At 42.6% G+C, this 17,189-nt stretch overlaps 1 protein-coding gene across 2 annotated transcripts; it reads right to left on the reverse strand.

Annotated features, from left to right (window-relative positions):
• Positions 1–1,967: 1,967 nt before the first annotated feature.
• LOC139329707 (flavin-containing monooxygenase 5-like) lies at positions 1,968–16,127 on the reverse strand. Of its 2 annotated transcripts, XM_070960032.1 has the most exons (9): positions 4,898–5,029; positions 4,616–4,804; positions 4,295–4,460; positions 3,538–3,680; positions 3,236–3,432; positions 2,977–3,124; positions 2,654–2,861; positions 2,477–2,549; positions 1,968–2,382 (listed from the first exon to the last, which is right to left on the reverse strand). In XM_070960032.1, the coding sequence occupies exons 1-9, from the start codon at positions 5,027–5,029 to the stop codon at positions 1,968–1,970; spliced, it is 1,671 nt and encodes a 556-aa protein (XP_070816133.1). The 2 variants fall into 2 exon arrangements, with proteins under 2 accessions (XP_070816133.1, XP_070816134.1); XM_070960033.1 differs by lacking the exons at positions 3,236–3,432; positions 3,538–3,680; positions 4,295–4,460; positions 4,616–4,804; positions 4,898–5,029 and adding exons at positions 11,072–11,268; positions 13,498–13,640; positions 15,255–15,420; positions 15,714–15,902; positions 15,996–16,127 and having other exon boundaries at positions 2,265–2,382; positions 2,477–2,861.
• Positions 16,128–17,189: the final 1,062 nt, after the last annotated feature.

Raw genomic sequence — 17,189 nt, forward strand, 5'->3', positions numbered from 1 at the left:
GCCAGATTTGTGCTCTCATATCCCCCCTCCCAAACCCTAACCCCATGTGCAGGTGCTCAATCGCACATCTGTCACCAAAAACATCAGTCGCTCAGGTCAACCACCTGGACTTCAGGCCTCTTCACAAAAAGCAGGACAGTTCTTACCTGTTGACATTAATGGCATTGAAACTCTAGATCTGCACTTTGATAGTGGTAAATATTCATATATTTGACATATATTTGATCAAGCCAAAAAGTTATTTTCCTTGTAATGTTTACATTTCTTACATTAGTGGTGGATTGCTAACATTTATCATAGGATTAGAATAAAACATGACCCGTGGTAGGCTGAATAATAATAGCTATATTTCGTAGCCTAGTAAAAGCTGCAGGCTATTAAAACAAACAGTAACTAAGATGCAAATTAAGTCACATTCACTTCGTGATTTCATAAGAAGAGAAGACACTTCTATACATATTATCAATTGAGACATGAATATTGCATTATACTAAGAAAAAAACTGTGATGTTGGCTGCAATAATATTTGGCAAATCTACTAGCATGAACGGGCTAATTGTAGCTTCATGGTTAAGGAGTATGCCTAAATTCATTAAAAGGAGGCTGTAGCACAGACAGCTGGTTGTCGTGTTAAAGTCAATGTATGCTTCTGCTAAAGTCCTCTTGACTATTTTTGTGAGTGGTACCTGTAATCTAATCTAATGGATCTACATAGTGGACTGTTACATTCACAGGACACAGCTGTGTTTAAGCGTGTAACCATTAAAGCACAGCCGAATTAATTTAATATATTCTCAATTTGTCAAATTCGTTTACATCCCTCAAATTACCATAAGTGTCCGCAAACCTGGCAACCCAAATGTTAAGCAGTCACGCGTGGACGGTTCTTCTTCCGGGGTCTGCCGGTGGTTCACGAGCCGCGGTTAGTTTGAAGCCTATTCAAAGTCCAGCTAAAAAGTGAATCAGCTGATGAGTTTTTACTGTTGATTTTTAAAAACATAAAAAAAAGTCCCTTTGAATATCACATGCTGTGTCAGTATCTCTGCTGCTCTGCTCATAACGTTTCTAATTTCAATTCTATCTATCTATCTATCTATCTATCTATCTATCTATCTATCTATCTATCTATCTATCTATCTATCTATCTATCTATCTATCTATCTATCTATCTATATTCACTGGCATTGCTGATTTTGTTTTATTTTATTTTTTAATTTAATTTAATGCCTTGATTCTTCAGTTTTATTTTCGTGCACAATTGGGCCATCATCTTTCAAAAGAAAACTCACACTCAATGACTATTTAACTCAGCTAGATTCCAGAGGGGGATCCTGAATCACATGATCCCAGTATGATGCAGTGGGACACAAAGTACTACAGAGTATCGTTTTGTTTTTTTTGTTGTTTTTTTTCTTTCTTCAGATAAAGCTTCAGCTGGATCCTGAAGCTGCCATTAGGTGGCATCATTGACCAATGCACATTATCCAGCTTGGAGCTGGAGCAATGTAATACAAACAGCTAGAGGTGCAAAATAATGCACATTTGCTGAAATACTGTGCTTGAGTACAATTTTACTTGAGTATGTTTTTTATTTATTTATTTTGTCTGACATTAACGTGAAATTAGAGAAATCATTTTACATATAAACTTAGGACATATAATGCATCACTTTAGTTTGAATCACCAAACACTATACAAGTATGTACATGGACCAGTAGGAACTTTAAAATGTCGTTGCTTGCCTGTGCATTACCTTATTAAGAATTAATATGTTTCTCAATTAATGACATGGACCACTTAACAGACTTTTCTGTACTTTTACTTTCAACATTTATGTATCTATTTTGATCAAATACAACTAATGCTATTTATGTTAATTATTATAAGTGCAATGTCCTTACCAGCAACTCAGCCATTTATTATATAGTCATAATCACATTAGATATGAACTGAAGACTAACTGTGCATCACTGTGCAGGCAGGTATGCCTTCATGTTGTCCAGCAGTGCAGTGGGATCTTGGAGGTAAGCTGGGAGGTTGTTCTTGTTAACGTATGCAGCCAAGCCCACAGCAGCAGTGGACACAATCAGAAGCCACATAAACGATCTCTTGTGCTGGGGCTCATCACAGGGTCTGGTCTGCAAGGGCTGAGCTACTCTCTCCCACTGAGTGAGGATGGCCTGACGGGCTCCAGCCCACTTTCCTGGCCCTCTGAGACGATACTGGTACGGCGTGCAGGGGCCAAGCATCACATTCAGCCCCAGCCTGGGATCGGTCAGCAGCAGCCTCGGGATGCTGGGTCGAACCCCGACCAGGTCTGCTATCTCATCCATGTAGCTGACATAGTCAACTTGGATGGTGTGTCTCTGACTGGTGACATACCTGAAAAAAATGACCTGAGTTTAACATGTCATAGACAACAAGATTTGGTACTTTTCAGATTCAAAATATACCACCAAGTACCAGTATCCAGTACCTTTTAGCCATTGTCTCCTGCTTGTGTTTGACATCTTCCAGCATGGCAGTCACTGAGGGAAGCTTGATGTAGCCTGTTTGAGAGGAGACATTGTGACACAGTGGTTCACCATCTTCAAAATAAAAGGACTGAGTGATGAGAAAAGGGTGGATTGTGTTTTTACAGAAACTGCATCACCTTTAAAGACGCGTGTGGCCCATCTGGCCTGCATCTCAGAGATGGGCATAATGGCCCCCAGAGGCTGCACTAAACCAATGATGGCCAGGGTGGGGCGGTCCAGCTCAGGAGGAAACACATACTTGTACAGAGATGTTTTGTTCTCAGATGCAGAGGCCACATGTGAGGCCAGGAATGGAAAGGAAAAGCTGTAACCTGTGGCAAACACCTGCAAGACAGAGGACTCATCTCAGTGACATGTGACCGGCCAACAGTCTCTGAAAGTGTAGGAACAGAGAGACTGTTAGTGTGAGAGGGTGAGTGTGAATACAAAGATAACGTACCACCAGGTCAACATCCTCCACTACACTGCCGTCATCAAACTCCACACTGGACCCATGAAATCTGCGGATGTTGGGTTTCACCTGAACTGTTCCAGATAGGATGCGACTGGGAAGCTCATCGCTCACTGTGGGATGTTGGCTGAACACCCTGAGATTTACATTCACACTGGTAACTACTATTGCAGGCATGTCAGTCATAAAACATGTTTAGGGTACAAAAGCCATACATTTTGACGGAGCTGTGCAGTTACTGGAATACCTGTGCTTTGGCTTCAAGCGGAAGAGACTGTGATCTAATTTTTGGTTGACACGTCTTTCTAACAGACTGCAGACAAATCCGAAGGGAAGGACTTGGCGCAGAAAGACCGCTACCCTGTTGTAGAGAACATCATGGGGAAGACCTCTGGTGGAAACTCGATTTAGGATCCAGCATCCCCTCCGAGTGCTTAGATATAGCTGTAAATTATGCAATACAAGAAGCAAATCATCATGACAACACTCATTTATGGTTAAGAAATCACAGTCTTATTGTGTGTGCCTGATGATCCATAACTGTCCAACCTGCTTGGTGACTCTGCTCAGTTCCACTGTGATGTCTCCTCCAGAGTTTCCTATTCCAACCACTACAGCCTTTTTATTCCTCCACTCCTCAGGAGTCTTGTAGTGTCTGCTGTGGAAATATTTTCCCTTGAAAGTGTCAATGCCTGAGAGGACAGAATTATGACAGTCAGACAAAATGCATTATATTTTTTATTTTAAGTAATTTTCCTTTGGCAGGCTTTTTTTTTTTTTTATCCAAAGCCAATTAGAATAAAGAAATGTCTCTAAGCTTCTTCTGCAAAGATGATTTAAATAAATAAAAAAAAAAATCCATCTAATCCTGTGCTTTGCTTTCAACAAAATGACATAAATCGTTTTTCAAAATCAAACGAAAGACATTCAAAGACAACAAAAATTTCAAGCATTGGTTGATTTAGACACTCATCAGTAACGTTATGTAGTGTTGAAAATAGACACATTTGCCCACACCGTAGCAGAGAGGACACGAATGAATGAAGTTTAATCTGTCTTTGCACAGCCTGTATCAAATAAATGATAACACTGTATGGTGGTTCACCACTGAGTGATCACGACTTCTGGCCTGATTAATGGGACCGCCTGTTTTCATTTCCTGTCTGTGATGTGGTTTAGATCTCTCATGCACATTTATAATGAAACTATGTGAGCTTCACAGTGGACTCATAATTTTCTTCTCAACCTCTGTTGCATAAAATGCCCTTGAATTAGCTGAAGGGTATTCACAGCCTGTCAGTGATACCTGGGAAGTCGTGGAGTGGCATGTTGGGGTGGCAGTGATGTCCAATGCAGACCATCACAGCATCAAAAACGTGTTTCTCCTTCTTGCCATCCTGGTTCTCTGTCTCAACATCCCACTGACCCGAATGAGAGAAATCTGATCTCTGCTTCACCTGCAAGACTTTGGTCTGAACAACAGAAAAGCAGGAAACTTTAAACTAGGTGTTACATATTTGCATCTACTGGTTACACATTCAACTATCATCCTCAAATAAGTAACATTTTACATTTGAGAGTGTGCTGAAGTTTATGCATCATCGGGAAGTTTGTGAAGCACCCTTACATTGAAGCGTATGTGCTTGATGAGCTGGAAGTTGTCGGCATAAATCCGAAAGTAGTCCATGATCAGGGAGTTGTGCATGAAGTTGGGGTAGTGTGCAGGAATGGGAAAATCACTGAAACACATCATCTCCTTGGAGGTGTTGATGATGACAGAGTGGTAGATGCTGGCCCTGTCCGCCTCTGGATTCTCCTGCAACAACAGTCAGGAAGTGAGACTCATCCGAACTTTGTAAATTTACTGTGCGAGTAAGACAAAGTCCAACCTGCACCCTGTGCAACCCACCTTAAACCTCCACAGACCACCAATGTCATCGCTGCTTTCGAAGCAGACAGGCTCGAGCCCCTCATCCAGACAGCATTTGATACAGACCAGACCTGAACTGCCTCCTCCAATCACAGCAACGCGACGAGTCATATTTTATCTCTGCCAGGGAAGACAAAGACATGTATGAAAATGCTTTAATAGAGAAGAAGAAGAGGACACATTCAAGGAGCTACAAATATAATTGAAAAGAAAATTTGTCAAGGTACATTTTTCTTCCTGTTGCTGACTGTGGACCTGTTACCTACTTTCAGTGTTTATTACAGAGTTCTTACCTACTATAATTCCACATACTCATCAAGTGTTCCTGAGTCCATGTAGTAATCTTTATGCAATCATGTGTTCATAAAGTGGCGAACCTCGCTCCATCCTCGTAAACAACTGAGCCTTACCAGGATGCCCATTTCATACCCAATCATGACACTATCACCTGTCACCAATCAACCTGTTTACCTGTGGAATGATCCAAACAGGTGTTTTTGGAGCATTCCTCAACTTTCCCAGTCTTTAGTTGCTCCTGTCCCAACTTGTTAGAAACATGCCTCAAATTCAGAATAAGCAGATATTTACAAAAGTCAATGAAGCTGATGAAGTCAAGCAATAAATACATAACTCAATTAAAGCTATCTGATTGGATGTTAGCCATGATATAGTTACTATAAAACAGTGATGACATCTACAACTGGTACAAAAGTTATCCTAACAAAGCAGTTACCTGAATGAAAGCTGGCCTGTAGCTAGCATGATAATCATTTAAGCATTATTGCCCCAGAAATAATAAATACTCAGGATACAGCAGACCAGATAAGATAACTTAACGGCTCACATCACACATTATCACATTTACTAAGGGGGAGAAGGTTTTTACTGTTGCCTTTGTGTGTTTGTGATGTCTGATTGTGAAGTAGTGACATTTAGTTTTGTATTTACTGATGAGCATTATTTGCTTATTCCAGATTCCCTTCCTTAAATAATCCCCCTAAAGATTGCTACTACCCTGTGTACTTCACATAATCCCTTCACGTGTGGATCATGTGATCAAGATGCTGATGACCCTGAGGATGAGCAGTGGTCCGTGGGTTTTGGGGGTGATGAGGGACTCTGGGTGTCACAAACCGGACGGATTCACCTAAGTCACACACTCACACAGTGTTGAAGCGGCTTTAAAGGATTGTGGCCACTAGATGCCGCTGTACGACCTGAGCGCGTCAGATCAGACAATCCGGGGAACGAGAGCATTATTGTCTCCTCTCATACTTTTCGAGGTGCGTTCCAGGACAACAGTCAAAATGTCCCAAAACATTTCAGTGAGGACGAAAAATGATTTCACCGTCTGCAGTCCGTCTGTCATCGCTGATGAACCTGGTTATTATGGTCTGATTTCCAACATTTTTTTCCTGCATATTTCTTAAAATTGGCTTTAAAACTTAGAAAAAAAAAAAAAAAAAAAAAAGCCTTACAAACTTTTAACGTGCCCTCACCGGCGAGGTGGGTGCACGCTGTGGATGAGAGTGCGCACAGTGGAGAAACAGCAAAAAGAGCTAAAAAAAAAAAAAAAAAGTGTCAGACTTGTTTTTCGGGTTAGTTGTTTATTGGAGTGCCCACTTCAGGACAGAAACCCAGAAAACACTCATTCATTGAAATCATTTTTAACCGACGAAACCGACGAAAAACATTAAAAATCAAGTCAACCAAATCCAGTTTTCTTATCTTTCCGCATAATCCTGCAAACCACTTACCTGTCGCACAGATGAAGACAGCAGTTGAAGAAATAATGCAGCTCTAGCTCACTAATTTATTTGTGCTCTCATGCACCCTCACTCATCTCTCAGCTGCTCTGATCAGCTGGTGACGTATATCCAATAGCAGATCGACACACCTTCAGCCTTAATTTATCATCTCACCGCTGTCTTTTAAATAGAAATCTCTTTCTCTGCCTTAGTTCTTTCATGCTGCAGTTATGCGAATCCCTCCACCCCACCATCACTGCCAGTCTTCGCTGATCCTCAGCTTCATCATCCTCATCAGTCAACAGAGTCATCAGGCACCACCACTGGTTGGGGGGGGGGGGGGGGGGGGGATGTGCATTACCTCAGCAGTAATCTGAGGTAATGCACATCTACAGGTCTTGTACGAAGGCTTTTTTCAGCCTCTTACTCTGATAAATGCATTTGAGGATGATAACTGCATGTCATTCCTCGACAGTGGATCTTGGCGGTCATGAAACTGAGCCGCGCACTTACAAAAATCACTGACTAACTGGTTACATGACACTTTAACCTGAACACTCCAACGGTAATGTGATATGTAAACATCATTTCCTTATGATCTTTAAATGTCTTTGCATACTCTCCAGCCAGGAATGCAACAGGCAAAGTGATCCACAGTGATCCATTTTTATTATGTACTGTAGACAGCAACGGGACGAGGCAAGTTACATATGAATTTATAACATGAGGAAAGAGAAGGCCTCTCAGCCATCCTTAACCTTGTGATCTAGTATTGCAAACAAAGCCATAACAAATATTTTAAAAGTATCAGCAGTGATTTTCCCTGATATGACCTACATTGCATTTTTTCCCTTTATATTCTGTATTCAATACAAATTTCAAACAACATAAAAGCATAATGATATACACTGTCTGGAAATCAAGCCTACAGTGCTAAAAATGAATTAGAGAGATCCTTGAAGTCATATGATCTCAAGACAGCAAGAAAGAAAGACAGTACACGTCTGGAGAGTGAACTATGAACAGAAGAATTAAAGCTGTAGATTAACAGCTCTTCAACAACCACTATGAATATATAGCTTTGTGAGAAGTTAGAGATCCCAGATCACGGTCCAAACAATCACATATTGTGGTATGTTGAGTAAAAATTTGTCAGCATAGTATAACAATCACTGACTAATGTATCTTAATGTTCATTTCAGAGATAGGGGTAGTACAGTGTAGAAACTGCATACATGTACTGCAGAGTAAATGTGTAAAAAGAGCAATGAGAGCTGAAAAGGAAAAAAAACATCACTATGCAGGCAGGTATGCCTTCATGTTGTTCTCATCATCTTGTTGGTAGTAAGGTAGTAAGTTGTTAGCGTATGCAGCCAAGCCCACAGCAGCAATGGACACAATCAGAAGCCACATAAACGATCTCTTGTGCTGGGGCTCATCACAGGGTCTGGTCTGCATGGGCTGAGCTATTCTCTCCCACTGAGTGAGGATGGCCTGACGGGCTCCAGCCCACTTTCCTGGCCCTCTGAGACGATACTGGTACGGCGTGCAGGGGCCGAGCATCACATTCAGCCCCAGCCTGGGATCGGTCAGCAGCAGCCTCGGGATGCTGGGTCGAACCCCGACCAGGTCTGCTATCTCATCCATGTAGCCGACATAGTCAACTTGGATGGTGTGTCTCTGACTGGTGACATACCTGAAAAAATGACCAGAGTTTAACATGTCATGGACAACAAGATTTGGTACTTTTCAGATTCAAAATGTACAGTGGTGGAAGACACCCCGTGCATTTGTGAAAGGTTGCATTAAGAATCACTATTAGGTCTTCAAGTGCAATTTCTTTTAGTGCAGTCACAACTAAAATACTAAACAAATCCTAAAAAAGCCATTAAAAACTAAAAATTGATTGGTTCCATAAAAATACAAAAGAAATTTTGAGTATTGGGTCATTTTGGTACCAGTGATCCACTAATGAAGGTCGTACTTTTTATTAAAAGACATGATTTTTGTTGCCGTGCTTCATGTCTATATAAAGCCAGCACATTTGAAAGTTCTTCAGAGACAAAAATGGCTAAAACAAGGAACCTAATGCAGGAAACACGCCTGAAGATACAGATTCTCAGCCAGGAAGGGTACAGCTGGCCAGATAGCCAGGAAGTGCAGATGCAGTCCTTCAGCAGTTGGATACACTCTGCAGAAATACAGACAAACCAACAGCTTGGAAGACAAACCAAGATCTGGGCATCCAAGGGTCTCTTCAGCAAGAAATGACTGCATTCTGATCTGCATGTGCAGGGAAAACCGCCGAATGACATCACAGGAGCTTAAGCAGCAGTGGTCAAACCAAACTGGTGTCCAGTGTTCCACCCGCTGGCTGACTTTAAGATCATGGCTTAAGATCCTACAAGGCTGTCAAGAAGCCCCTGATCAATGAGAGACAGAGGTTAGCCCGGCGTCGTTGGGCCCAAGCACACAAGAAGTGGACAGCCAGGAACTGGAAGAAGGTTCTGTGGTCAGATGAGTCCAGTTTCCAGCTTTATCTTCCTGCTGCTAATGTGAGGATACGCAGAAGGCCAGGCGAAGCATTATCTCCAGCATGTACAGAACCTACTGTCAAGCATGGTGGAGGCAGTATCATGGTTTGGGGATGCGTGAGTGCTGCTGGTGTTGGTCATGTCACTGTCTGTGATGGCACATTGAACTCTGCCAAGTATTGTGCCATTCCCGAAACCCACATGCTCCCTTCTGCATGTGCACTGTTCCGTCGAGGTCAGAACTGGATGTTTCAACAAGATAATGCCCCTTGCCACACAACCAGGGCCAGCAGAACTTGGCTGCAGGAGCACAGTATCTAGGTCTTAAAGTGGCCAGCTCAATCCCCGGACATGAGCCCCATTGAAAATCTGTGGTGGATTATCAAAAGGTCTGTTTCAAAGCGTAAACCAAAGAATTTAGAAGAATTAAAAGCAGTAATTCAAGAGGAATGGGACAAGATTACCCCTCAACAGGGTGAAAGGCTCGTGGGGAACATGCCAGCCAGGATTAGAGCTCTACTGCGTGCTAATGGCAAGACTACTAAACATTAATTTGATGATGTGATGGTTTATTTATTTCTTGTTCAGTTTTGAACACATTCTCTGTTATTTGTTGACTTTGATACCGACAATGTTGAGAACTGACATATTGAAACTGTCAAGAATTTAGTTTTGTTAGTTTTTCTTGTAAACAATAAACAAAAAAAATATCATTTGTATTTGTTTGTGTCTGTCTAATGCAGCCACACCTTCGAAACACAAAAAAGATTTTTCCACAAATATTTCATGATAATTTTTGAGATAGTGTAAAATTTTAAGGGTGTCCAAAAACTTTTTTCCACCACTGTATATGTAAGTAACCACAAAATTGAGTACACCCACTCCAGTACCTTTTAGCCATCGTCTCCTGCTTGTGTTTGACATCTTCCAGCATGGCAGTCACTGAGGGAAGCTTGATGTAGCCTGTTTGAGAGGAGACATTGTGACACAGTGGTTCACCATCTTCAAAATAAAAGGACTGAGTGATGAGAAAAGGGTGGATTGTGTTTTTACAGAAACTGCATCACCTTTAAAGACACGTGTGGCCCATCTGGCCTGCATCTCAGAGATGGGCATAATGGCCCCCAGAGGCTGCACTAAACCAATGATGGCCAGGGTGGGGCGGTCCAGCTCAGGAGGAAACACATACTTGTACAGAGATGTTTTGTTCTCAGATGCAGAGGCCACATGTGAGGCCAGGAATGGAAAGGAAAAGCTGTAACCTGTGGCAAACACCTGCAAGACAGAGGACTCATCTCAGTGACATGTGACCGGCCAACAGTCTCTGAAAGTGTAGGAACAGAGAGACTGTTAGTGTGAGAGGGTGAGTGTGAATACAAAGATAACGTACCACCAGGTCAACATCCTCCACTACACTGCCGTCATCAAACTCCACACTGGACCCATGGAATCTGCGGACGTTGGGTTTCACCTGAACTGTTCCAGATAGGATGCGATTGGGAAGCTCATCGTTCACTGTGGGATGTTGGCTGAACACCCTGAGATTTACATTCACACTGTTATCTTACTGCAATTTGATGCAGTAAGCATTTTAATCAAAACAAGACCAAACATCTGAAGCAGCACGAATGACGTTCACAGAATGAACATGCTCACAGTGGAGCTGTATAGCCATGCAAATACGGAGGCAGTAAAGTTCGTCCTAAAGCTCAGGCTAGGCAGAAATACCATAAGGTCACTAAGAAGGGCCTGGATTTAAGTGTTGACATTACAGAGTTAGAGATTCTGCCATTTGCAGGGCAAAAACATCCTCTAGTCTAAAAACTAGTCAAACTATGCAATACTTTAAAAAACACATACAAATACTGTACCTGTGATTTGGCTTAAGATTGTACAGAGCATGGTTAAATCTTCGGTTGACTTGACTCTCGGCTATGCTGCAGACCAAGTTAAAGGGAAGGATTTTCTGCTGAAAATGCAGCACTCTGTTAAAAGCCAAATCAAGTGGAAGCCCACCGTTGCTAACTCGGTTCAGAACCCAGGCTCCTCTTCGAGTGCTAAGGTAGACCTGGAAGAGGAGACATTGTCATCAGTCAGTATTCTGGTATGACAGATATTTTTATTTAATAGTGCAATATGTAGCATTTATAAGGTGGACTCAAAATAAGGGGTTTTATCTGGATTTAGTTCGGACATTACTACACTCGACTTTGCAGGTCTGTTATCTGTTGTTTTTTTTCATTTCATTGATGAGTCCAGTAAAAATTAATGGGCAAAGACTAACAGAACCAACTGGTCATGATGGACTCTGCTGATCCGGTTATGAAGGCCATTTCTAGTCAGGGTGTTCTCCTCGGACAACGTGACCAATTACTCCAAGCTTTATGCGAGTCCAGCCAGCACATGGCGGCTCAGATATCCGAGCTTTCGCTTCACCTGTCTCACCTGACAGATGCGCTACATAACCAACTGCATCCTCAGACCACGTCTGCAGAAACTCAGTCCGTTGAAGAAGCTCATGTAAATGACCCTGAGCCTTTTGATGGAACTCTTGGCAAACGTTGGGGGTTCTTTCCTCAGTGAAGCATTGTATTTAGACAATGGCCCTGTTCTTTTTTGCCTGACCAAGCCAAGGCGCATTATGTTATGAGGTTACTGTGAGGCAGAGCGCTGACGTGGACTGAGGCACTTAAGTCCAACAAAAGTATAAGCACACTTACCTTTCCGGACTTTGAAAAGAGGTTAAAGGTGGTTTTTGATCACCCTAATCATGCTGGAAATGCTTCCAGTCATCTTATGAGCCTCACACAGGGTCCCTGCTCCTTGGCTAAGTATTCTGTGGGTTTTTGGACTCTGGCAGCCGATGGCGGCTGGAATGAAACAGCGCTACAGAGTGTGTTCATCTGGGAGCTCAACTAACAGCTCAAGGATGAGTTAGCCAGCTGAACTGTCTGTACTGGTCAGTCTCGCCATCCGACTCAACCACCTCTACTGAACCTCCAGACCTCTCCAGTGTTCCTCCTGCTTATCATGACCTCCGTGAGGTGTTAGGTAAAGAACATGCTCTCTCTCTCCCACCTCACCAACCTCATGATTGATGATTTAACAACCCCTTAGGACATTTTAAATACCTGGTAATGCCTTTTGGGCTCACCAATGCCCCAGCTGTCTCCCAGGCCCTCATTAACGGTGCTCTCAGAGATTTCTTGAACAGATTTATTTTCGTCTACCTGGATGACAGCTGAGGAACATGAATCCCATGTCCGACAGGTGCTTGCCAGATTGCTGGAGAATAAACTACCTGTAAAGGCTGGGAAATGTGAGTTCCATGCCAAGTCTGTCATTCCTTGGTTTTGTTCATGTAGCCTTAAAGCCGCCCCACAGAAGGTGAGGGCAGTGGAACAGTGGCCTGTCCCGGAAACCTGAAAGAAGTTGCAGTGGGGTTCACAAACTTCTATCAGCGGTTCATTTGGAACTACAGTAAGATTGCCACACCGTTGACCCAGATAACTGACCAGCTACACTTCTAAGGTGAAGTGTAGCTGGTCAGCTGAGGAAGACAAGGCATTCAACAAGCTGAAGGAGCTGTTCACCTCAGCTCGGGTGCTTGTGCTGCAAGATCCAAATAGACAATTCATTGTTGAGGTGGTTGCTTCAGATACTGGGGTGGGGGCTGTTCTATCTCAACATTCGGGTCCAGAGAACCGCTTGCACCCTTGAGCCTTTTTTTCTTGTTGTCTCTCTCCTGCAGAGCGTAACTACCATGTGGAAACCAGGAGTTGTTGACTGTTAAACTGGCTTTTAGAGGAGTGGAGACACTGGCTGGAGGGAGCTGAGCAGCCATTCGTTGTTGCTAAGCTAAGAGACTCAACTCCTGAAAAGCCAGGTGGGCTCTACTCTTTAGCAGATTCAATTTCACTCTCACTTACAGACCTGGACCACCGAACCCAATGCCCTCTCCCGTTAGTTCTCCTGATTCTGAGCCTGATGTGACTACCGATACCATTCTACCTGTTGATCAGGTCATCGTAGCTCTCACCTGGGAGATTGAAGGAATGGTTTGGAAAGCCCACCAACAGCATCCAGACCCAGGTAACCTCCTAATAAACTCTTGTTTTCTCCTACTAAACATTGTTTTTGTCTGCTTCACTTCCAAATGATCTGGGTTATGTCTGAACGGTGGATTTGTTTTACACATTGCTTGACTGTCTGACTGCTTGTGTTATTTAACCTTCTGGATTCTCTGTGAAGGAGCACATTGTCAGACACTATCCATATGCAACAATCTCATCCAAACCTGCTTGGTGAATCTGCTCAGTTCCACTGCGAGGTCTCCTCCAGAGTTTCCTAATCCAATCACTACAGCCTTTTTGTTCCTCCACTCCTCAGGAGTCTTGTAGTCTCGGCTGTGGAAGTACTTTCCCTTGAAAGTGTCAATGCCTGAGAGGAGAGATTTATGACTGAATTACATTTCTGGCTTTCTGTCCAAAACCATTTACAGTAAACAAACAAATGGCATTGGGAGATATACATAGCTATGGAAAAAATTAAGAGACCACTGGAAATTTTTCTGAAATCAGCACCTCCACACGTATGACAGCCATTCCATTCCAGTGTCTGTTGAATTCCAATACAAGCACACCTCATTCTACTTTATGCGGTACTGATTAGTGATCACCTGAACCAAATCTTATTTAACAAGGTAGAGTATAAAAACCACTGCTGTGGTCATCATTATCCTCTAGCAATAGGACCAGCTAGATGGCAAAAACAGTGCTAGTAGTACCTCAAAAGTAACTGGAATCAAAAAATAACTATTGACCATGCCAGGTTGCTTTCATCCTTAAAATTTCTTAGATGGTGGTTGACAATGGGGAAAGACAAGAAAGACAATGGGGACAAGAAAGCTACAGACCGGCAGAGGAAAAAAACGACTCTGGCAAATGGCAGCTGGGGTGAAGTGCACAGTGAGAACGGTTCGAACCAGGCTCCCAGGAGCAGGGCTCGTGTAAAGCTAGAAAAAAGCCCTTCGTTAATGAGAAGCAAAGAAGAGCCAGGCTGAGGTTGGCAAAAGACCATAAGGACTGGACCATGGAGGACTGGAGTAAGATCATCTTCTCTGATGAGTCCAACTTTGAGCGTTGGCCAACACCTGGTAGTCTAATGGTTAGAGGGAGACCTCACACCCACTCTGAAAATTGGTGGAAGATCGGTGATGATCTGGGGGTGATTCAGCAAGGCTGGAATCGGGCAGATTCATCTTTGCGAAGGACGAATGAATCAAGCCAAGTACAAGGTTATCCTGGAAGAAAACTTGCTTCCTTCTGCTCTGAAAATGTTCCCCGACTCTGAGGACTGTTTTTTCCGGCAGGACAATGCTCCATGCCACACAGCTAGGTCAATCAAGGTATGGATGAAGGACCACCAGATCAAGACCCTGTCATGGCCAGCCCAATCTCCAGACCTGAACCCTACTGAAAACCTCTGGAATGTGATCAAAAGGACGATGGATGGTCACAAGCCATCAAACATAGCTGAGCTGCTTGAATTTTTGCACCCAAGTCACCCAACAGCAATGTGAAAGACTGGTGGAGAGTGTAAATGACAATATTTTTGTTTGGAATTTGGGAGAAATATTGTCAGCAGTTTATAGAATAAAACAAAAATGGTCATTTTACTCAAACACATACCTATAAACAGTAAAATCAGAGAAACTGGTAATTTTGTAGTGATGTCTTAATTTTTTCCAGAGCTGTGTTATAAAGAATTAAATAATAAAGATAAAGAATAATAATCAATAAAGAATTTTTAAAAATACAAGAAAAAATGTCTGAAAAAAACATGAAGGCAAAGTGCCTCTTTTGATGCAAGAAGAGAAGATTTTAACCTGCATTTGGAGTCGACGTTACAGCTTTTGCCCTAAAACATAATCTAATTCAAGGCTGAAGACATTAAATTGGGTTTCTGTTGATACAGCATTATGGAACCACACGGCTGCTAACACAGGCTTGTTTATACAGTGTCAAAGGTGAATCCTGGATCTTTCCAGTCTACCTGGGAAGTCGTGGAGTGGCATGTTGGGGTGGCAGTGATGTCCAATGCAGACCATCACGGCATCAAAAACGTGTTTCTCCTTCTTGCCATCCTGGTTCTCTGTCTCAATATCCCACTGACCCGAATGAGAGAAATCTGATCTCTGTTTCACCTGCAAGACTTTGGTCTGAAAAGCAGAAACAGATTACAGTTTGCTGATAACAGTACGAGAGCTAAGATGGGCAGGATGTGAAGCATTTCCTCTACATTCAACCCTCTGTTCTGTTAAACCAAGCAACATTTAATTTGAAGCTAAGGTGAATGTCGCATCTTTTCATGTATCTGAAACTTTAAACTAGGTGTTACATATTTGCATCTACTGGTTACACATTCAACTATCATCCTCAAATAAGTAACATTTTACATTTGAGAGTGTGCTGAAGTTTATGCATCATCGGGAAGTTTGTGAAGCACCCTTACATTGAAGCGTATGTGCTTGATGAGCTGGAAGTTGTCGGCATAAATCCGAAAGTAGTCCATGATCAGGGAGTTGTGCATGAAGTTGGGGTAGTGTGCAGGAATGGGAAAATCACTGAAACACATCATCTCCTTGGAGGTGTTGATGATGACAGAGTGGTAGATGCTGGCCCTGTCCGCCTCTGGATTCTCCTGCAACAACAGTCAGGAAGTGAGACTCATCTGAACTTTGTAAATTTACTGTGCGAGTAAGACAAAGTCCAACCTGCACCCTGTGCGACCCACCTTAAACCTCCACAGACCACCAATGTCATCGCTGCTTTCGAAGCAGACAGGCTCGAGCCCCTCATCCAGACAGCATTTGATACAGACCAGACCTGAACTGCCTCCTCCAATCACAGCAACGCGACGAGTCATATTTTATCTCTGCCAGGGAAGACAAAGACATGTATGAAAATGCTTTAATAGAGAAGAAGAAGAGGACACATTCAAGGAGCTACAAATATAATTGAAAAGAAAATTCATCAGGGTACAATTTTTTTGTTACTGACTGCAGACATGGTGCCTACTTTCAGTGCTTATTACACAGTTCTTACCGACTATAATTAAAATAAGTTGGGACTCTGTAAAACATGAATAGAAACAGAATGCAATCATTTACAAATTAACTGTGTTTACTGACAACGGTTTTACAAAATGTTTCTGAGCCCATGTAATAATTACCTTTATGTGATTACGTGTGACTCTTAGTGCTCTTTGCGTAAGGCTGCAATTAACCATTATTTTCATTGATTGTTTTCTTGATTAGTTGACTGGTTGTTTGGTCTATAGAGATGGAAAAAAAAAAAAAAAAGTAATTTTCAAATGTCCACAAACTGTCACAGAGGAGTGAAATAAATCCATCCATTTTCTATACCGCGTATCCCTTTCGGGGTTGCGGGGAGTGCTGGAGCCTATCCCATCCGTCAACGGGCGAGAGGCGCGGTACACCCTAGACCGGTCGCCAGCCGATCGCAGGGCACAAACAAACAACCATTCACACACACACTCACACACTCACCAATTAACCTAATGAGCATGTTTTTGGTCTGTGGGAGGAAGCCGGAGTACCCGGAGAGAGCCCACGCATGCACGGGAAGAACATGCAAACTTCACCGACCCGGGAATCGAACCGGCAACCGTGTTGCTGTAAGGCAACCACCTGCTGCGCCACCTCGCAAAAGCAAGCAAAACAAAAGCAAAACAACGGTATTCAGATTTTAGAAGCTGCTATGAGAAAATGTGGAGTCTTTTCCTTAAAACTTGTTACAACTAATTGATTAAATAAACAGATGCATCCATGAGGGTGGACATAACATCCATGAGGGTGGACATAACAGGAACATGGCCAGGACTTTTCTGGGTTTTTTCCCCATACTTCAGCGTGTTGCTTAGGATATTTCAGAGACTATCCATATGAAAAATACTTTATCCCCACAT

This window comes from Chaetodon trifascialis, chromosome 4 (assembly GCF_039877785.1).
Source record: "Chaetodon trifascialis isolate fChaTrf1 chromosome 4, fChaTrf1.hap1, whole genome shotgun sequence".
Classification (NCBI taxonomy): domain Eukaryota; kingdom Metazoa; phylum Chordata; class Actinopteri; order Chaetodontiformes; family Chaetodontidae; genus Chaetodon; species Chaetodon trifascialis.

Excerpts from the sequence above, each read along its gene's own strand:
- LOC139329707 (XM_070960032.1), bottom strand. The coding sequence starts at position 5,029 with ATGACTCGTCGCGTTGCTGTGATTGGAGGAGGCAGTTCAGGTCTGGTC. Across the intron at positions 4,805-4,897 it reads GTGGTCTGTGGAGGTTTAAG|GAGAATCCAGAGGCGGACAG; the intron begins GTGGGTTGCACA and ends CTGTTGTTGCAG. Across the intron at positions 3,125-3,235 it reads CGCTTGAAGCCAAAGCACAG|GGTGTTCAGCCAACATCCCA; the intron begins GTATTCCAGTAA and ends TGTAAATCTCAG.